General features: G+C 38.7%; 1 protein-coding gene across 7 annotated transcripts in view; it reads left to right on the plus strand.

Moving 5' to 3' along the window:
- The window catches only part of CTNNA2 (catenin alpha 2), a 465,423-nt gene that overhangs the window by 342,203 nt on the left and 100,282 nt on the right, over window positions 1-22,938 (plus strand). For all 7 annotated transcript variants that reach the window (XM_021535749.3, XM_021535753.3, XM_021535748.3 and 4 more), the window contains one exon: window positions 6,622-6,702. In XM_021535749.3, coding sequence (XP_021391424.1) covers window positions 6,622-6,702 — 81 coding nt within the window. The remainder of the gene's footprint in view (window positions 1-6,621; window positions 6,703-22,938) is intronic.

Genomic DNA, 22,938 nt, shown 5'->3' on the forward strand with positions numbered 1-22,938 from the left:
TATTATTTCCTTATTTTATTATGTACTTAGTTTTAATTATGTACAGACCTAGATAAAACTTGCTTGGATGCAGGCCAAGGATAAGATTTGCACACCCCAGGTACTGATACTGTGTCCAGCTCATGGTTCATTTTAATTTTATTGACTTTATTTACTATCTGAGATTGCAAGGAGGTGGCTTCCCCAGGCTTCTCCATAGTTGTAATTATTCATGCTACCCTGGAACCAGATAGACTCAGTGGTCACAAGGTAATTAAACACTGCTGAGAGCAATTGTTTTATTTAAGGAGAACTTATAGCCTGTATCATACATTTATGAGCAGATTATTTCGTGAGTGGCATTCTAGAACTGAGTATTTCTGTGGAAGGAAGGGGCTGTAATTCAATGTTTTGTTGCAAAGCAGCCACGTGCTGACCAAGATGGGATTCCTCTGCCTCCACAGCGGGGTTGGCAGCAGGAAAAGGGGGAATTCTGCCCCTCTGCCCCCTCGGGTGAGACCCCACCTGCAGAACTGACCCAGCACAGGAGGGAGATGCTGGGGCAAGTCCAGAGAGGCACCAGGGTGATCAGAGGGATGGAGCAGCTCTGCTGGGAGGAGATTTGGGATTGTTCACCCTGGAGAAGAGAAAGCTTTGGGGTGATCCCATTGTGGCCTTCCAGTGCCTGAAGGGAACCTGCAGGGAAAAAGGAGAGAGAACATTTACAAGTGATGGAGTGACAGGAGATTGAGGAATGGCCTCACTCTGGCAGAGAGCAGGTTTAGATCAGATATTTGGATGAAATTGCTCCCTGGGAGGGTTGGGAAGGCCCTGGCACAGGGTGCCCAGAGAAGCTGTGGCTGCCCCTGGATCCCTGGAAATGCCCAATTTCAGGTTGGATGGGGCTTGGAGAAACCTGGGATGGTGGAAGGTGTCCCTGCCCATGGCAGGGGGTGGAATGAGATGGGCTTTAATGTCCCTTCCCACCCAAACCATGCTGTGATTCCACGATTTCTGCTTTTTCCTTTTTCTTTGGTGACTCAACCTTTCTCCTTTGCCACCACATAAACAAAGCTCTAAAGACCTTACTAAACAACCTTTTTTTTGTACAAAATTATCTTTTCTTTTCTTTCTCCTGATGAAATAAATTCATTATTAAGAGGACATGGGAACATACAAATTTTATTTCCCCAGTAGGGGTTTCTATAGCAAAATGAAGCTGGAAATTGGGTGAAGTCTTCTTCAGCTCATCTCTAGAGGAACAATGCAGATTTTGTTAAACTTACTTTCCTGACCCACGTCCATAGAAAATTGATAGAAATTACAATTTCCAGTGAAATTTAGTCTCTGCTTCTCCTGGAATATATTGTTTAGACTTTTCCTGACCCAAAATAAATTGTCTTCTATCAGAAGGGGGCTATGTATTGGTATGTTTAAACCTAGATTTCTGCTTAAAAGCACTGATGCAGCCTATGCCTGTTGTTCAAAAATGTTTTTTCTTTAGTACTAAGCTTCTCTTCATCACTTTTAAAAGGGCTATTGAACATTGGCATAGTTTTAAAGGAGTGATATTCAACGTTTAAAATAAAATATTAGGACAGATACATTTTTGAGCAGCAATTTACGCCATAATAAAACCTTGTGATATTGAAGTTCTGAATAACCTGTAAATAATGGAGCCTTCTACCTAGGGGATGATGAAAATATAAAAATAGATCAGTGTTTGGTAGCTTTTGGATCAATAGATAATCTTTCCAGCTGTCTCCTGGAGGCTAAATTACTTGAAACAGTAGTGAGGGTGTCTTGGACATGCAACACTTGATGTTTGAAGAGATTGAGCTCTCCTAGATATTTTGGCTTACATCTGAAGCAGCAGAGAAAAAAGAGGAATGTCTGAAAATGGTGGTTCCAAAACATCTTACATAGATTATTGTTATTAATATTGTTTCTGTTTAATTGAAACCCTGAGCTTCTAAATTATGAACTTTAAAGGAAAACAGTGTTCTCTAACAATCACTCCTTTAGTTGTGATTCACATTGGGTTTTTGTCTATGACATTATTTTGTAGCCTGCAGCTGCCCCACTTTTTGTGTATTTCTTGGCATTCCATTCCCTTCTTTTATAAGTTACCATTGTCAGCCTTGTTCATCTGGCATTTTTTTTAAATAACGTGCTCCAAGTATTGCCTTTGCTTCTCCAACAGCTCTAAGTGATTCTAACTTTTCTATGCAAGGATATTCATTACAATAACATTTTTCTTTATCATAAATAATTTTGGTAGTAGTAATTTCATCTGTTTCATGCGCTGAAATTTGATCTCTGTGACTTCCTCATTAGTGGTATCTGGAATTATTAAAAACCAACAACACAGTTCCAGTCTGGAGCATCTTCTTCCAAGGTTAAACATATCTAAAATGCACTGAGTCTCTGGGCTGATTGGCCTGACTGTCCTTGTCTTGGTTCTGTGATATTCTCTAGGGTTAGGAAAATGTCCTGTTAAGTACCTCATGCTGATCAAAAGAGTTCTGTAATGAGCAAATCGTGGGATGTAAATGTCCTTAATATATTTTGGGAGTTTAATATTTTACTCTAACAGTTTAAACTGTAAAAAGGAAAAATGGAAGGAGAGGGAAAGGTCTTTGTAAAAAGGAAAACCAGTGCTATACCTTAGCAGAGATCTTTCTAGCTTTCAGCAGATGCAGAAATTTCTCACCATCCTTGAGTGCATTTTGTTCTTATTTTATTTCATTTCCTAACCAAATGAAGTAGAAATTCCCTATATAAATAAATGCAGTTTTACTTGTAAGACTTTTCAGACTTTGATATAAATGACTGTGTTGTCTTTATTGTTCAGGTAATACTGTTGACACTGGTTGAGACTGTAGGAATTTTCTGGAGTAAGAGAACAGTCAGTGCCATGATTTCTTCCACCTTTTCATCCATCCAGACATGGATGTGTTGAGAAACTGCACAGCTTCTCATGTCAAGTGGCAAATCAGGCTTAAAAACACTTGAATATGCTATTCAGGGAGCTGGATCTGACATTGAGTGACCTGGGGGGGAACTGCAGCCTTGGGGTAGAAGTGCAGTGGAAAATCCTCTCCTGACCTGGGGGAGTCTGTAGCATCACAGCTCCTGGTCAGAGCCTGTGAGAATTGGCTCATCCTGAACTGAGAATAAATGAGATGGGCAGGGAAAAGCTCTAAGAAAATTAGAATGGAAGCAACTCAGACTGAGAAAATTGTTTGAAAATATCTCGAGTACAAGCAGTATGCAAATGCTGGTAATGGTCACAAGAAATCAGGGACTTGATTAATATATTCTCCTGTTGCAAAGTTCTCCTCATTACACTATGAATAGATGTAATTCTGTCCATAGGAACTTGAATACAGATATTTTGGCATTCAAGGAATTCTGTGCCTTTCTCCTCCTTCTCTTTTTAACCCAATGCCAGCAGCAATTTTTACTTCCTTTTCATCCCAAAGTATCTTTCTTCCCTTTGCAGAGAAAGATTAACAGAGAAATGGCAAATGGCTCAATACCAAGCTTTTTCATTTTTTCAGGAAACCAATAAATTCCTTTCTATCCCTTCTAGGAATGAAGGCCAAAAATTTATCACAGAGCAACAATAAAATAAGAGTATTTAAGGACTTAAATAAATAAACTTTAATAAACTTATATTTTCAGCACAGAGCAGATGGTGTTTGACAGACCTGCCTGAAGCTATGTAGCATCACATGCCATGCTAGTTATTTTTCAATAATTTGATTTACTAAACAAATTTCTTTGAAATCATATGGGGAAGAAGGGAATTTGTATACAGACTGAAAGGGGGTTTGTATACATTTTATAAGTAACAGGTGAAGGTCAGTTAAAATTCCTGGATAGGTAAAAATGGTGCAGAATAGGAGACTTCAGCCATATTTGTGTGAGTTAATAAAATACTGCCATTGAGAGAGCTCAACTGGATCTCTTGTTTTGGTTTAGTTTTCCAGCACATCCCATTTAGCATCTCAGGCAGCACTGAGGCACAATTTGGGCAACTGCAGGCAGCAATGTGGAGCAGGCTTTGCTCTGCTTTGGAGGGACAAGGGACTGGCCAGATGGATATGGACAGTTTGTGTTGTGTGGCCTAAGGGTCACAGAAGGGTTCCCAGTTGTTTTGTGCTTCACAATAGGATGTACCTTAAGGGCCAGTTTATATAAACACTGTTTATTTAAAACTGGAGTTGAAAAGTTACCTGATGGATTTGAAGGGAGGCTTAGGAGAGGTGCTGGATTTAGGCTGCCATGGATCTGCTCTCTGTGAGAGTTTCCACCTATGAGACATACCCAGATTAAGAACCTAAATTGTAAACTTTGAGGTCACTGTCAAAATTTCTACTTTTTTTTTTCCAATGTCGAGGAGCCTTTTCCTCTAAATGGTGCAGTTTATCAAACGCTTAATTCATTTAGTGTCACTGTATCCCATAGCTGACTACCCTGGAAGGATTCCCAAGTTCCTGCTCAAGGACAACTTTCTGACCCCCTAAATGAGTGCCAAGCATTAATTGCTTGACCTCACCATGTTGGTGGTAAATACAAAATATATCTGCCCTGCATGATAGCAATGAAGAGGAATTGTGAACCACTTGTTTTATTTGAGACCTGTAAAATACCTGTGTAATTGTCTTGGTGTTTGCTCTTTGATTATTCACATTTGTTAATACTCACAGGAATTTTAGCCTGTTTAGCAAATTATTCTCTGTTTTTATTAAAAATAAGGAAAGAAAAAGTGCCAAAGAAAGGTTATCTTTGCCCTAAAAAAAAAAAAAAGTCTTGACATGTCTTCTGTGGTTATGGATCTTTCTAAGCCAGTCCATTAAAGCTTAAATAATGAGAAGGAAGAGAAGAATTTAAAGAATATTAGATTAAAAATAAAGTGTCCCAGAACATGAATGTCTCCAAGGAAACCTGGTTCAGCAACTGCACAGCACACAGCTGCAGTAATTTCCTTTTTTTCTAAGTTTTCCTAGACTATAACTCTGTAGTCTAACAAACTAGAACCTGGCTGAGACTGGCTTATCTTGCAGTCCCTGCTGTACCATTCCAACAGGCAGGAGAGGCTTCCTGAACCAAACTTTTCTGCCTCAGCTTTATTGTGAAATTTCAGCTTGAAAAACAGGCTTGACTGTGTGCACATATGACACCTGCTGTCTTGAACAAAACACCAGGGGCTGAATTTGGGACATCTAAATCCAAAAGCCTGTGCTGACATTGCTCAGGCTAAAGAGAAGTGGTTCTTCAGCTGGGGACCAGAAGAACTCAGTCAAAGGATGAACACAAGAAAAGTGAGATAAAAATATCAGCGGGTGACACAGATGCCTCCTCTTGTGTGATAGCAAATTCTTTCTCTCTCTGTTTTCTGGTGTCAATTTGTGTGATTAATTCTAGAATTTGTAATGGATCCTTTTTAGAAAGCTAAGAGGTAAATTTATGTTTTGTATTAAATTCTGGTGGCACTTGATATTGTTATGTTTGAATTTCTAAATAAAAAAAAAAGGAGATGGGTTTTACAGGTTTTTAAATGATCATAAAAGCTTTGGCCTTGTGTCATAATTAGAATTACAGGCAATAACAGAAAGCAGGCATTCTCTGGAATGAATGCCTAAAGCAAAGACTGGAACAGAGGCCTCTTGCCAATGTAGGGCTGATAACAGTGCTGTACATGTGAGAGGTATCATTGAAAGGGTATCTTTAATCCCCATCCCACCCCAAAAGTGACTTCTCAATAGCTCCCAGAAACGTGTGCTATTAGGCTCAGCTGGAGAGAGAAAATCGCTCTTAATCATATGCAAGGAACAATTCTAAATAGAAGGATTTGAAAACAGCCTTGGGAAGGAAAGAGTACTGCCAGAAAGAATGGAAGATCATTTTGATTCTTGATGAAAAGCTTTCAAACAGAGTTCAATGTGCAAAAGATGTGACAAATCTTTAGAGAAGTAGTTTTCTCTTAAGAGAAAGGTAATACAGCTAACAAAATCATTTAATGTTTTTTGTGCCATTGAACCTGAAAACCATATTTTCCCCCCATTGGTTATGAGACACAAAAGGCTTTTTTTCCCCCTTTTTAATCTTCGTGAGGAGTTTTGCTTTGAGACTTCCTGCAGGAAAGTGTTTTAAGTGGAATTCTTCTTTATACTGAACCTAATGTCTGCCAATATGATTCCTGTTACAGGCGTAGGGACCATTTTCCTTCTGTCCTCAAGCTGTGTTGCTGCTTATTATCATGTTTAACATTCCCAGTGCTTGGCAGGATGGAGATTAGAAACTCTTAATATTCATTTTATAGTGAAAGGTCTTGCCAGTTTTTTTTGAGTATTAGCTATAATATATGCACATAATTTATTGGTGGAAAAGTTCTGAACTCTCCGTTGAGTCACCTTAATCTTTGTTCTTATCACTTTAGGATTGTTCTAAAATAGTCTTCTCTGCCTCCTGCACATAAACACGTTAAAAACATTACTTTGGAAATAACAACTTGATGGTAGCAAACAAAAAAGCTGCAATAATTTCCTTTGATGAATCCTACTGTTTTTTAAAAAAAGTTTATATTGCCTAGAGGATTTTTTCTCTAACTCTAAAATTTTGGGTTTTTAACAGACTGGAAGGAAAGAGAAGGGAGACCCACTCAACATTGCCATTGACAAGATGACCAAGAAGACACGAGACCTTAGGAGACAGGTGAGCCCTGCCTTTGCTAATGTTTCCTGATTTTCCAAGGAAATCATTGCTTTCCAACTTCAGACTGGTTTTGCCACATGAAAAGGTGTAAAGAATTGGTGTTCTCATTTAGATATGGCCCTGCATTGCACATGACATTAAGCAAAGTAGCAGCATTTCCTGTGACAAAAAATAAAAAAAAGGGAGAAGGAAATGCATTCCAAGTGCAATCCCCAATGGTCTTTCCATGTGGGAGGGGAGGCAGATTGTCCAGACTTTCCCTGCCTTGGCAGCTCAAAAACCCCAATCATAAAAACACTGGCATATGTGCTTATTTGTGTTTTATTTGAATACTCTCACTGGAGTAACAGGAAAGATGAGCAGAATATGAAAAGGAAAAAGTGTAAGAGTAAAATATATTCAAAGAGAACTTCCAAGGTGCTGGATTAAATAAAGATCCTGTGAAAATACAGGCAGTCATAATAAATAACAATTTTGCCAGAGAGGTGGATGTCCCATCCCTGCAAACACTCAAGGCCAGTTTGGGTGGGTCTGAGCAATCTGATCTTGTTGAGGATGACCCTGCCCGTGGCACTGGGAAGTGAACCAGATGACCTTTAAATGCCCCTTCTAACCCAAATATCCTATGATTTTATGAATAACTGAAAAACCTAGATTAAACCATAAACTTAGGCTTTCTTGTATTACATTTATCTTTTTTTTTTTCATTGTGATAAGAAAGAAAGATTAATTCAAAAACCTTGAGATGGAAAAGAAGTGAAAAGAGATTGGCAACCAAAAGGGAGGGATTTCTCTTTACACCTTCAAGTTTAGGAAGGACAGATTGCCTCTTTTTAGCTCTTTTTTTCTCCCTTTGAGATGACACCAATTCTGCATTTTTATACAGATTAAATAATAATAATAGTAATAATAATGAAAATTCTACCTGGCCCCTGTGAAAATGATCCCAAATCCAGAAAACTGCCAAACCAAGTAAAGATTTAAATGTATCTTCAGGCCCCTATCTGCAGCATGATGGTTTTGGAAAGAGTGGCCCCTGTAGGCATTTTGAAATCAGTGTTCTGCACTGCTAAAACTCAGCTCATTTCAGCTCTTGCTTCTTAACCTTTAGCAGACGTGTTTGAAAATCATCTTCTCAGAGCTTATTTTGCCAAATAACAAACCCATTGCAGTGGACCTACAGACAATATGAATCACTGAGTCTCCTATATAAAGCCTGGCATCACATCTGCTGCTCAGCTAATGACAGAAGAAAGATCTCTGCTGTTCTGACCTCCAAATTTGTGGGATCCTCGTCTCTGCAGTGGAGCTGGGACCATGTGTTGCCTCCCACCTCTGTTCTCACTGCTTCAAGGAAGTAGCAGACTAACACATGAGTGAGTTCTGTGTGAGGCTCTCAGCAGTTGCCTGAATTACTCATCCCTAAAGCCAAATTTACTCTGAAACGTGATATAAAAGTGGCACCTGTCTCAATAAGCTGTGTGCTTCTCATGTGTATCCACCCTTGTGCGATGTTCAGCCTCAGAGAGGTTGGAACTCTGGATGTGGGAAAAGTGAAGCACAAATATTGTATTTTCCTGCTTGGATATGAAGCTTTTAGTACAGTTTCTGATATTTATGGCAGTTAATCACGTAGGTATAATGTTTATTAAATTGTGGCAGTTGCTAGTAAACTAATCAAGATTAAATCATAATTGTGCTGGGTTTTGCACAAACGTAGAGGAAGATGGAGTCTGCTTTCAACAATGTGCATTCTGACTGTAAATCATAATCCTTCAGAATCATGATCAGAGTTCTGCTTCATCACATTAATATAATCAGCAGAGTAGCTGTGTGTGGCTGCCCAGACCTACCTGCTGAATTCCAGAATGTGAGGGTGTCACTGAGGGCTTCCTTTGATGGCATGAAGATTCAGAGGAAATGAGCTGCAGTGGAGGTTACAGAGTCCCACTGCTTCAGTCTTTCTATTCTGGGAAAAATCATTGCAGAGACAAACAGCTTTGACTATCATCATGCCTTTTGTCTTAATGGATCCCCTTTAAAACTTGCTTTTCAGACTTTGGATGTTTACTGTTAACACCATAAAACTAGATAACCTACAGAGGCATTTTGGTGATGAAAAATACAAATATAGATAAATAGATTTTTTTTTTTTCCAATTGGTAGTCAGGCTCCCTTGCAAATCTTCAGTATTCACCCATCTAAGACTGATTTTTCATTTTCTCCCCAGGTCACTTAGCTCTTTATTTCTGATATTTGATTTCATTATCTGCATAACATTCAGACATGGGAAATTATTGTGGATGGAACACACGGTGCTAAAATTCCGCCTCACGATTCACAGACACTTCAATATTTCTTATTCTGATGGAATTACCTCTTTTAAACTTATCATTTCAACTCTTCTGAGAATTGAGAAAGTATTTTGGAGATCTAATTATATGTCTTACTAAAAACTGCCGGTAAGAACATCAAGCTGAGTCAGACTGAGCAAGTTCTTGGAAGCAAACACACCTCACCAGCCCATGGCTTACTGCTGCCATTCCTCACTGGATTTTCGTGGAATCACAGGGTGGTTTGGGTTGGAAAGGATCCTAATACTCATCCTTATCCAACACTCTGCCATGGCAGGTACATCTCCCACTGTCCCAGATTGCTCCAAGCCCTGTCCAGCCTGGCCTTGGACACTTCCAGGGATCCAGGGGCAGCCACAGCTTCTCTGGGCACCCTGTGCCAGGGCCTGCCCACCCTCACAGGGAATAATTCCTTCCTAAAATCTAACCCAGGCTCCTCAGTACAATTTTAACAAGGAGCTACTGGAGAAGGTGCAGCAGAGGTCACAAGGATGATGAAGGGTCTGGAGCATCCCCCTCATGAGGAGTACTGTAGGAATTGGGCTTGTTTAGTCTGGAAAAGAGAAGGGGGATCTCATCAATCCATACAAATATTTCCAAGGCAGGGATCACAGGATGGTGCCAGACTCCTTGCAGTGGTGCCCAGTGACAGGACAAGGACTAATGGCCATGAACCAAAGCACAAGAAGCTTCACCTCAATGTGACAAAGAACTTCTTTATGTTGAGGGTGGCAGAGCACTGGAACAGCTGCCCGGGGCAGGCCGTGGAGTCTCCCTCTCTGGAGACCTTCCAAACCCACCTGGTCACATTCCTGTGTCACCTGCTCCAGGTGACACTGCCTTGACTGGATGATCTACAGAGGTCCCTTCCAACCCTAAAATCTTTGTGATTCTGTAACCCTGCCCTCTGGCAATTAAAGCCATTCCTGCTGTCCTGTCACTCCATGCCCTTTCCAAAAGTCCCTGTCCAGCTCACTTGTAGTGCCTTTAGGCACTGGAAGGTGCTAGAAGATCTGGAAGCCTTCTCCAGGCAGAATCAGCCTTTCATTTTGAACAAGCTGGAGAAAGCACTGGATCTGATAAGAAGTTGTGCCAATTGGCAAGATTGGGGATCTCTTTTTCCCACTGATATGTAAGACTGTAGTTAAAAAAAAAAATAAATAATAATTAAAAAAAAAAAAAAAAAACAACAAAAAAGAAAAAACCCAAAAGGTAACAAAGGCATTTTCCCCTGTGTGGTACAGCAAGTCAGACCAGCAGTGGGTGCTGGTTGATTCCAATTATTTTGTTAGCTTTTCCTCCATAGGAGGAAAGAGAAACACCAACCCAAGAGTTCAAATGCTGCAGGTAACCCCAAAGCATCAGGCACACCTGACATTTTGAGCCTCACAGCTCTGGGGTGACACTGAGAAAGAGGCAGGCAGGACCCACCAGAGGATTTGGTCACAGCACCTGGAGGTGCAGCTCAGCCTGGAGCTGCATGAGCAGAGCAGCAGCTGCTGGGCTGCCACCAGCACTGCTGGGTGTCACCAGCACTGCTGGGATGTCACAACTGCTGGGATGTCACCAGCACTGCTGGGTTGTCACCACCACAGCTGCACTGTCACCACACAGCTGCACTGTCACCAGCACTGCTGGGTGTCACCACCACAGCTGCACTGTCACCAGCACTGCTGTCCCTCCTGCTGGCCCTGCTGCCACCCCCATGTCCTGTTCCAGCTGGCAGCTGAGCTGCTCCGTTCTGCACGAGCCACTCGAGGTGGAATAACCAAAACCATTTGTTTCACCTTAAACGCCTCCCATCAGTGCTGCCATTGCAGAGCCTGCCTGGATTGTTTCAGTTTTGCCCAGTCGAGGCTTCCTGTGCCTCCAAGAGGAAGGAATTGGAAAGAAATAAGATTTCTTTTTCACCACCAACTCTCAATTTATACTGGAAATTATGCTTTCATACAGCTGTTAAGGGGTATTCATCCAACTCCTACAGACTGAGGTTTGTGTTATTAGTAAAGCTGCTTAGAAATACTGTGTGAAATAAATTCTCCACAGAAAATGATAATTTTCTTAAAAACTTGAAAACTTGCAGAAATTATCCAGAAATTTAATTTTTAAAATTTAAAAAAAATATATATTAAAAAAAAAAGCTTGAGAGTGTTGAAAAGTCTAGTGTGGTTTTTTTCCAGTAGTTTCCAGTATTCATTTTGAAAGTTATTATTATTATTATTATTTTATTTTAGCTTATACTTATTATTGATTAACCAATTTATTAATTTATTAATTCATTTTTAGTTTAGCATCACAAATACATATATTTACACATGAATAATTATTAAAAATTAAACAGTCCTTTTTACAATGGCCAAGGAGATTTTTCTTTGTTTCAAAGAACTTTGCTAGATTTTAAATTTTCATATTTTATCTGAAAGTAGAAAAAAAGAAAAAAAAAATTAAAAATACTGTATTTTTCTTAGTGTGGGATTCTTCTTTTCCTTGCAGTTTTAGGCAACAAAACTTCATTAAAACATATATATTAATAGGAACTGTGGAGTAAAAAATCCTGAAATATCTGCATTACCAGTTGCATTTTGCTAAATACTTTTGAACATTTAGTTCTGACATCCTGGGCTTTCACTTTAATGGAATGAATGCCTAATAGAAATTAATCTTACTGTTAGAAATCTAAGTTTGGGTGTGCAAAATACAAACATATTTGGGTGCATCAAAATGGATTTTTTGCCACCTGATTATAGTTTTGTGTCCTTTATGTGTTGTTGGGTAGAATCCAGCTCAACCTTTTGGATGGGTACACAAAAAGCAGAAAAATATCAACATTCTCTTAGTAGCTACATACAGCTAGTAGCCAAGGTGTATGTGTATATATATATACACATATATATATGTATATATATATGTATATGTATATATGTATATATATATTAAGGAATATAGAAAACAGAATTCTTCACACCACTGTGAGGCAAAACATTCCACTTCAGCACTTGTTTGTATCAAAAATTACTTCTCAGATTGTCTTTTCCAGACAGCATCCTACAGACCTCTGAGGAATCCATATTTTGTAGACACAGGACTGAAAACCAAAATTGTGAACACCTGAATTAATAAAATTCTGCTTTCTCTAGCATTGTACTGTTTAGGGCTTTCTACAGCAATAATCTCAGGTCCTTGATTCTCACATTTCCTCTCATTTTCCCGGCTCATTCCTCATTACCTGAGGCTGATTTGTTACTCCAGGTGAATGCAGAGAATGATGGGCTGCCTCTGGCTCCTGCTCAGCTGCTACCTGTGTGGGTTCTCTGGCCAGCCACTTTCTGACTTCACAGAACCAAGTTCCCTCCACAGGACACTGATTTGGGTCTCTCTTTTCCTACACAAACAGTTTTCCTTCCAACTCCAGCTATTCACCATCTTTAAGATATTTTCTCTCTGTCAGATGGTATTAAAATTGGCCAAGTGATTAATATGTGCTTGAAAAAAAAAAGCAAAAAACAAAAAAGGCAGATTTATTATTATGAGCATCATTCCCTCAGAGGACCAGTCCAGAGGATGGTTCTGTTCTCCTCTGCTATCTGCAACTGCAGGAGCATTGGTATTGTAAAACCATAGCAGGTTACTATTCATAAATAAGCCCTTTATGTGGTTTCCACAGGGCCACAGAGCTTGTTTTCCTATATGATTTCCCAAAAATGGCTTTCAGGTGTATCTGGGGTTTGTCCTTGTTACTGGTGATTTAATGAGAGCTCCTTGGTAAGCTGAAAGCTGTAAGACAGGTTTTCCAAGATTTCTGCTTTGGTTTAGATAAATTTTCCCTCTTTCTGATGGGTCAGGATTTTGATTGCTTCTTTTCAGTGTCTGCTTTTTCTGATAGCCACTATCAGTTTCCTAAAAATGGGGACACACTTTGGGGTACTCAGGATCAGGTTTGACCATTTAGGCATGAATATTAATAATGACCATACTGTGGTATCTTTCTACCAGGCACACACTCTTCAGAAGCCAAAATTAAAAAAAAAAAGAAAAATCCAGATCATATTTGCCCTTTTTATGCCTCCAACCAATTCTTTATCTATAATGCAGTAAGTACATCCTTCCACATGACCCTTATCTATATTTGATCAGTCATTTGCATTCCCCTGTGCTAAGATGGGCTCTTGCAAATTCCTTTGTAAGACACTTGGTGGACTCTGGGCATGATTTTCATCAGCCTCTTATCAGCCATATTCTCTAACATCCCTCCCTTCAATCTGCAATCATTATATTATATTTTAGTCACAGAATACCCTGAGTTTGAAGCCACTCACAATGATCATTAAATCCTTCATAGAAATGTTTCAGTAGCTGTATTAGGCTGCAAATCAAGCTTGCAAAAGCCTAAAGTTTGATGAGACAAATACCTCCTGTAATTTATTTGTGCATTTAGGATATAAAAAAGAGCTTGGGGACAATATCTTGATCATACTCAGTTTTTATCAACTTCATAGGTTTCTGAAGAGACTTGCAATTTGCTGTCCTTTGTTTAATATGGGTTACACCAGTTTGAGCTAGATCCCAGGCTTCAGCATGTTCTTAGGCTTATTTATCATCTCTCTCTGTTCCTTGAGCAGCAGTGTCTCAGTTTACTCTTTCTGTTACTCACTTCCACGTAATTAAGTTGTATTGCTCTTTATGAATGCTATTTAAGGTAAAAAAAAAAAAAAAAAAAAGTTTAGCACTTTGAAGCTTGCCAAAAATTGGTGTAGACTCTAGAAGGACTCTCAGAATAAAAAGCATGAATATTAACTCATGGAATTAGACTGACAGGACACCTAAAACTGAAAGAATGTGTTTTGTTGGAACAGATTTTATCACAGCTAACCCATACAATGTCAATTATATTATGGATAGACACTTATATAAGTTTTCAGTCTGTGGGCTTAAATCTCTCTACTCAGAGATATGCAAAGGTTGCTTCTTCACAGAATATAAGTGCTTTGAGGAAAACACAGGACTTCCTCCAAAAGAGGAAATCTTATCAACAAGATATTGCAGCAAAACTGCTGTCTCACACCCAGACCAGACTTGCAAATGCTGTAGGGAGGGCCAGCAGCACCTACAAATTAAATCTTGGTGCCCTAAATCATGATGAAGTGACTTAATTTTTTTGTTTATCCTCTCCTTACTGTGGCCTTACTGTGTTCTGTGAGGATAAGCAAGACTTACTGTCCAGTTTTAGAAGAATAATCTGAAGCTCAGAAAATAAAGTTGCTTCTGAAGGTGAAGCTGCCTCACTTGAGGTATTCTGTGTTGTACCAGCATTAGGAGGTTCACAGCATCTGAACATTAAGATATATGCCCAAGGGAAGCATAAGGGCTCAAAAGACAAATCTTTAGTGGAAAACAGTGAACTCAATTCTAATAAAACTTAATATATATTAAATAACAAACTCCATTCAGCTTCCCAAAGACAATGAAAAGCACATCCAAAAAAATAAAAAATTCATACTGAAGGGGCAGGGGGAAGAGGAAAGAGAGAGCTCTGACCATTCCCACCAGCTGATGTCAGGTATAGAAATCAGGTGTTGATACAAAGAAGTGATTTTCCTTCAGCCTCCCCTTCAGTCACTGGAGAGTTCATCTCTGGAGGGTGACCTGGGGTTTCCAGGATGTGTTTTGTATAAGCTCTTTATACCAAGGGAGTCATGGACAATCTGATCTCTGATTTAGGCACCCTAAAGGTAGGTTTGTGTGGGGAGAGCCAGTTGATAGTGCAGCAATCAGTGCATTTCTGGGGTGGCTGGGGAAGTGATCTCCTTCTGTGATGTGCCCTTGCTTGCAAACAAGAGGACATTGGGTAAGGTTATAAATCCTGCAGGGGGCTTTTTTTTAAAATTCAAGATCTGTATAATTTAAACAAGGGAAGAAAACAGAGAATGAAAGGGCCACAGACCTTCCCTAGCTCACATAACACTGTGAGTGTTGGTAAGAGTTGCTTCATTGTTCTGAAGATGTAAAACTTCGTGCAAGCGTGAAGTAGTACAGAATATCCAAGGAGGTTGCAACTTCAGAATTTAGTCTTGCAGGAAGGTTTATTAAGATTTATTTTGCAAAGGCAGAGTTGAAGCAAGGTCACACTTAAACAGATGATCCACAGGAGCCTGTGCTGTATTACCAAGGAGGAGTTTTTGGCTGTTTCCAAGGGGAAGTGCAGTGTTATTACTGAGATTACCCCATTCTGTTGCATGAAAATACATCTTGACAAAATGCTGGCATTTTTTACAGGGAGCCAGCCACAAATTAATCTAAAACTCTTTGAACCTAAGGCCACCTGTGGCATCAGCTCTTGCTTGTGAGAAACTCAGCACCTTTTCTTGTTGCTTAATAGGTTTGATTTTCACCTGCAGTGACCCCAGTGCTCTTGAATAAGGAAATCTGGAAGCTGGCTTCCCAAAAGCAGACTCTCAAAGGCTAATACAGATTTATTTCTGTGCCAGGACTACATGTTTATGCCTTGTATTCCATTTAATAGGGGTGCACTGCGTTGTGTGTATTTCTTTTCTAGATTTGTAGTTGTTTTCTAGGTACAAAGAAAGTTAGGCTGGACTGGTGTGATACTGGCTTAGAAGGCAGAGGTAGTGATGCTCCACTGGATGAAGTCCTCTGCTCTTCCAGCTTCCACTGAATTTATGAATATTATGTGATGTCACCAACATGGTCTCAAAGAGCTGTGAGCCTCTGGCATGCTGATCAATACTTCCACTTTTTGTCTGCTCCCATTTGATAGAATAACTGGTGTTTTTACTTTAGGAAAGGACTTATGGTAAAATTTTCAAATATCTGATTTAAAGAATTAGGGAAAATGCACTATTAATTGAATTACAAACAATAAAGATTTTGATTTGAATGCACAAATCTTTGTCTCCCTCAAAATGCACTTCTAGGTGTTCATCACTGTGACATTGAGGTTTTTATGGTGCTCTGAAGTGCTTCAGAGGAAATGGAGAGTGCTTTAATACTGCTGATTTACTCTTTCAGGTCTGCAATAATTTCCTTACTGCCTAATTATAAGGCTTGGTATAATTTACTCTATACATAATGTTTACTGATGCACATATGGTGCCATATTTCAGGAAACTATGCCCATATCAGGTAGTTTTGGGTAGGGCTGCAGTGTGTAACAGTTTCATCAAACAAAGGAAATTTTGAGCTGCAACATAATATTAATGATGGATTTTTTTTTTTTCTGGCAAAAGCCACTGTGTAGTAACCATATCTGCTTTTGCTTTTTGAAATAGAGACACGATTTTATCTTTTTTTTTTTTTTTAACTGAAGTCACTTTAAGTGAGCAGAGGGTTGGCCTATCAAAGTGCCTTGAGAAGAATTAGGAGGCAAAACTCAGTGACAGCTCTATTGCTTTGGAAAAGATTACTGCACATAGTTTGTGTATTATTCTCAAATACTGAGCTGTAAAACCTCAGATATTTCAACAAATCTTTGTGTTTAGAAAGTGCCTACCTCTTTAATCACTGCAGAGGATTAAGTATGGAGTTTTTCAAAATCTTTTTGATAAAAACCACTGTAAATATGGGAGAAGCTCAATGGAAGTGTGTAAAGTTGCTGCATTATAAATAAAAATACACACAAACTAGACAAAAAAAAAAAAAAAAAAAGGCAAAAATCCCACCAGAAATGTATTTCAAGAGACTTCAGTTGATAATAGTTTTACATAAAGAAGCTTTCACTGTTCTCTAGTACATATCATCTTGAGAATGATCTGTAGTCACATCAGATAAAGGCACTTATAGAAGTTTGGCTTCATAACAGCAGCTTCAAATGTTAGTGCAGTGGGATGAGATAGAGAGCACTATAAACGTGGAGGGAAAAATAATCCTTTTCCAAAGACTTCCCTAATTCCATCTTCCTAATGGCTTTATGAGCAGTGCCAAAGTACATAGAGTTTAATTGCCAAATGGGATTTCAACATTACATTTGTTTCTTAATTGACATTAATTTTGTTCACTAACTCTATTTCTAAGTGTTATGAAATATCTTTAATGGTATGTTCTACTTGTAATTAAGCAACCAGATACAAAAGGTTTGTTTCTGATTCTTACTGCGCAAAAAATCCCTTCAAAGGAGAAGAAAACAAAATATAAGTGAAATGAGAAAAAAGACAACAAAAACCCCAACAAAACAAAGCTGAGAACAAAACCCAGACTGATCTCACTGCTGTAAGAGCTTTTTGAAAGGCATGGGTAATAATTGATAGTATCAGGTATCAATCATCTCTGCATAGGGCAGGATCCGCTGGTGACTTTGAGTGACTCTTGGACAGGATGATGAGAAATCCATTTTTGCAGCACACAATCAATTTTTAATCTTGTTTTAGCCATTGTCTGGCACTTCAACAGACAGATCTACCCAAGAGCTGTCATCAGCTTCCACTGGGCTCAGTCTCTAGGTCTTGGAGAAGATGAAGACAATATTTACTATGCCAGGCTGTTCATGCAGGTGGGTCAGGTGGTACTGCAAGTGGGACACGTGTGACATTTGTTCTATTAAACCTGTAGGGCTTATTGGATCTGACTGCTCGCAGTGAGGATAACTTCATTAAGATATTTTGTAGAAAATTTCCTTTCCTTCTTGACCAAATAGCTATTTTATTTCCCCTTTATTTTTTTAAACCAGCTTTTCCCCCTTTATTTTATTTATTTATTTATCTCCTTTTACTTTATTTACTTTTCCCCTTTTATTTTATCTATTTACTTATTTGATTAAAAAAACCCATAAAGCTCCAAAGCTCTGCTTGATTTAAGTATCATTTCAACAGGGCCTGAGACAGTAAATGAAGCTACACAATAGATTGTGGTTCTTAGTTTAATCTTTGCATTTTAATCCATTATCTCTATTCTTCTTCATTATCCTCTTCTTTGTCCCACCTCTTTTACATCAGACTCTTTAGGTTTGCAGTTTTGATGACATTTTTGACACTACAATCCTATTCAGTTTTCACAAGGCTATTTTTCAAAGTCTTATCCTTTTTTTTTTTCTCTCTGCTGGGATAACCTATAGTTTTTTTTCTTTTCTTTGTTCCTACATGTAATTTCCTATTCTGCAATTTCATCCTCCCACATTCACTTTATCACAATTCTACTCTCTCAGGTCATACAGAATGCAAAAGTTAATCACTGTCTTTTCAGTTCTGGGTTACTTTGACTTTCCAAATGCTTTTCACTGTCTGCTCAGCTCCTACCTGTATTTCTGGTTTTCCCACATTTTTGATGAGAATCTCTGTATGCTGTCCTCTACCTGTTAATCCTCTGTATCGTTCTTTATTTTTAGAAATAATTAATATTTAATAAAATCCCAGCACTGCCATTGGAGTTGGGTCTTTATTGTTCTATCCAGACATGAAAGACTGAGTTCATACCCTGACAATCCTCACATGTTTGGGGGGAATGTGGTTATCATTCCCCCAAACATACAATTTTTTTCTCTGCTTTTATGTAACTGCACTAATATTGCTAGCAAGCCTGAGGCTTACTGTCACTGAAAAATGTTTTTTTGAAAAGGCAGTATAAAATTTTTCTGTCATGAAATTTGATAAGCCACCCACCTTAGGCCCTCAAAAAAAAAAAAACCCAGCAAACAAACAAATTTAAATCAATGGGGATTAAGTACCTTAGCACTTGGTGACTGGTTCTTCCATGCTTCAGGCCATGAACCATTTTGAGGAATCCTTTGTAGTGGCCTATGACTAAAAGAATGTTTTTTGTCTGTGTTTCTTATACTCTTCCAAATTTTTGGTCAAAAATTTTCACTTCATCTTGCTTTCTGTTAGCAAATTCACCCCAAATCTCTTCCTACTTACGGCAGCTTCTCTGTAGAGTGAGGAAAGCTCACATATGCAAAAATATAAAGTTCAAACTAAAAAAGAGCAGGTTTAGGTTAGATTTTAGGAAGAAATTGTTCCCTGTGAGGATGGTGAGGCTCTGGCACAGGGTGCCCAGAGAAGCTGTGGCTGCCCCTGGATCCTTGGAAGTGCTCAAGGCCAGGCTGGATGGGGCTTGGGACAACTTGGGACAGTGGGAGATGTCCCTGCACATGGCAGGGGGGATGATCTTTAAGATCCAGGCCATTTCATGATTCTAGTAAGAATTACCTGTCTTTGTAACAGCATTTCTTCCTGATTTATCTTTGACCCAAATCTTACTTTTTTAATCTATCCATAGATCAGTAGTTTGAGTGTCCAAGTGTGATAGGTGTTCTAAATAGTAGTCACTTTGCTGTTTAATCTGCCAAGACAGAACTGGTGGTGTTGCTGTCCCCATCCCCCAAATTGTCATTCTTTGGTCCCATCCTATGTGACACAGTCTGCAGAATTGACTGAAACTTTCTCTTTAGCAACAAACTGCAGCAGTTTCTAATGGTCACTGCCTTATTCTCCAGAACTCAATTTCACAGCATATTGGAGGTGACACACCTTAACTGCAGTGGAGAAGGCTTTATTTTCATCCCTTTCAATTGAATTAATGCCTGTTTGGGAGCTCTCTGCAGGTGCAAACTGGAGCTGGGTTGCAACTCCTGTTAAATGGAAAATAGTGAATAAGGTGCTCCTTGGTAAACTTTTGTTACAGGCAGCTCTGTACTGCCAGGCTTTATAAAGTTTAACAGTCTGTTGGAGTCATTAATCTCCTGCTGTGGCTTTACCTTCCAGTGGCAGGATTAGACATTTAATTCTCTACTAGACTGTAAGTAGCACTGAGACATTTTGGTTCTAAAATTGTTATATAGCCATGGAAAACATCGTTTTGGTGGGCATTTAACCTCTTTGAGCTCAATTATGGCTGTGAACTGACAATGATAAAACAGACCTAAATAGTGCTTAGAACAGTAGAGCATGATGCTATCAAAACCAACAACTTGACTGTGCACCATAAACTGACAAAACTGACTGAACTGGAAAGGTATAAAATCTGCCTGTGCACCATTCATGCTTTCAAAAATATTTGCAAGTCTTGATGTTTTCCTTCTATACTTTTTGTTGGTGTGGCAAATTTATTAATCTGTTAGCTTTATGTACATTAATGAAGTTTTGTCTCTGACAAAATGAATTAAGCAAGACCTTAATTTAACATGCTTCCTCCTCTAATAAATGAAGTTTCACGTGGTGCAATTCTTGCTTTGAATTCATCTCTAAATTAAAAATCCTGTGGGGAGGAAAAAAAAAGAAGCGTTGTCTTACAAGTAATAGTGTGTGTCATAATATTTACATCAGAACTCAGCATAAATTAAGGCATTGCAAAGGCATTTGTTAATGCAGGTGCACGAGCAAAGCCCTGGTGCTGGTTTTGGAATAAAACATGACAGGCTTTTGCTGCTTTCAGATTTAAGTCACAGCCTTCTCCTATTCCCTTCTGAACTGACATTACCTGGGTGAAACTGAAATCTCTGGGTGCACAAGCCATCACTTAGACTGGGCTTTGTTGCAACATGCACAGGAACACACAAGATTGCTTTTCCAGTAGTTATTTACCTTGATGAATAGCCCTAATTGGATCAAATAGACTGGTAATGGTGAGCCAGTAGTTTTAAATGTCTTGTCTTGTGCCATTAATATTACCTTGTCATGTATCCATTTGAGCTTTTGGATGAATGTCTTGCCTTCATACTGCTGTCACATTTAACAAATGATTTTGTCAAGTCATTTTTTACAGCTTGTGGTGAAGGATGGCAAAATTTGTGGTCTCCTGCGTACATAAAACCTGTTAACTCTACCTTTCAACTTCAATGCAAGGGCATCCTAAAACTCAGATAACAAACTCCTAAAGAAATTATAGTGCCTGTTTACAAGAGGGGCCAGAAATATTCTACTGACATCTATGATTAACACAGCAGAAGAAAACTCGAATGTATTAATTTTGTATTTATTAAACCTGTGACAGTCAGAATTCAGATTCTTTTTTTTTCAGCTGCTGCAATTATGAACCCCAGAGTACAACACAGTCACCATTAGAAATGAGATATCCATTTTATTCATTCACTTTGATTCAGAAAGAACTCTGCTCTATATTTACTATGGTAAACCCCAAATTGCTTGTTACCTGATGCTTTTGTTGTACTTTTTATTGATTTCTGATATGTGGTTGTAGGCTGAAGATATTTAACACTGATGAGAATAAGTTGCTTACTTGAACATCCTGAGACTGCTGTTACAATTCCATGGGGCAAATTGTTAGAACCCAATCCATACCACCACATTACCTTAGATTAAAAATTGAATTGCTTGTTCATTGAATAAATACAAGCCTTTGGAACAGATCCCTCCTTATGGCAGGATACAAGCAGGAAAGTGTTGGTGCTCATTTAGCCTTTAAAGTGAGGGTTTTTTAGTGCAGTGGACAGCAGGTTTTCACTGGCACATATTGAACTTGAGCAAGTGGAATTTTTTAAGGGTCTTTTCACTGAGAATGAGCTGGAAGCTACATGGAATTTTTAAAAGCTATGTGTGTTCCTTTGGAAATGCTACCATTTGCCTTTTTTGATACAATGGGCATCAAAGTCTAACTATGGGTACACAAATGAGGCATCTGATCTGGAGTTTTCCAGCAAGCCCTGGTAAATGGATGACTGCAGAGAGAATTATGCAAATTTATGATGCACCTTCTCTGGCAGTAATTCTTCCTTAATGCTGGCTATAAGTGAAACTAATTATTTAATAGGGAATCACAGAATATCCTGAGTTGGAAGGGATCCACAAGGATCAACTCCCGGTTTTCCTGCACAGAGCAACCCCAAGAATCCCACCATGTGTCTGAATTCTTAAGTTAAATTTTTATAAATACTGACTGGAAATCTATCAACTATAGAATGCAGAGTGCTGTGCTGCTGCACTATTCTCTGACACTGAGCATCTTAGAACAGTTATTCTTCTTTTTCTTGCAATGTTTTGATGTACTTGGAGCAATATTATTATTTATATTGAGATGATACCTATGAAAACTATTCATGGATCGGAGTCCCATTGTGCGAGATGCTGTGCAAATAGACCCAAAGCATGGTCTGAAAGAGTTTTTAATGTAAGAATAAAATAAGAGTCACTAAGTGGAGAGCTGCAGATTGATGGGAGAAAAAATAAAGAGTACAAGATGGAAATGTAATAGGTGGTAGCAACACACAGCAGTTTCCAAAGTGTTGGCGGGTCTCTGATAGATGATTCTCTTCTTCTTTTTGTCTTCTTTCCTCCCCCTGTTTGTATGTATTACTGAGTTAGCTATTCTGAGTGCCTTTAATCATTTTGAAAGTGGAAAAAAAACCAAAACTTTCCAGGTTGAATCTGTGTAGAATTAATTTTTAAGGAGAATTGAGAACTGCTTAATACGTTGAATGCTTCAGTTGTGATGGAAATAAAATTAATACCTCCTACAAGCACATATATGCTATTTTGCTTTGCTTGTTTTTACTGCACCACTCAGGGAATGAAGGAAAATATTCAGAGTTAGCTTTCTCCTTATTCAAATAGAGCTGAGAATTGCTGTCATCAAACAGCAAATGCATCTTGGATTGTGTGTTTGCAATGTCTGACAATAGGGCGGTTTTCTGTGTGATTGGGTGTTTTGATGGCACCTTGTCTACCTAAAGCTTTCTTGTCTGGGTTGCAGAATAGAGCAAATTACCTCTCTGGATGCTTCATCTAACAAAACATGCATGATTTAAGGAGACTAATGGGTACCCAAGCCTCCAGGCTGAATAGCTCCTAGCTTCTGTTTGAGCCCACAGTTTTTCATTCTTAACTAGCCAAAAGCTGGAGAAAACATAATCAAGATGTTTCTGATCCACAATCCTACCGAGCAATTAAGCTTCCAGGAAGAATTATTTAAGATTTCAGTA

Source organism: Lonchura striata, chromosome 4, assembly GCF_046129695.1.
Source record: "Lonchura striata isolate bLonStr1 chromosome 4, bLonStr1.mat, whole genome shotgun sequence".
NCBI lineage: Eukaryota > Metazoa > Chordata > Aves > Passeriformes > Estrildidae > Lonchura > Lonchura striata.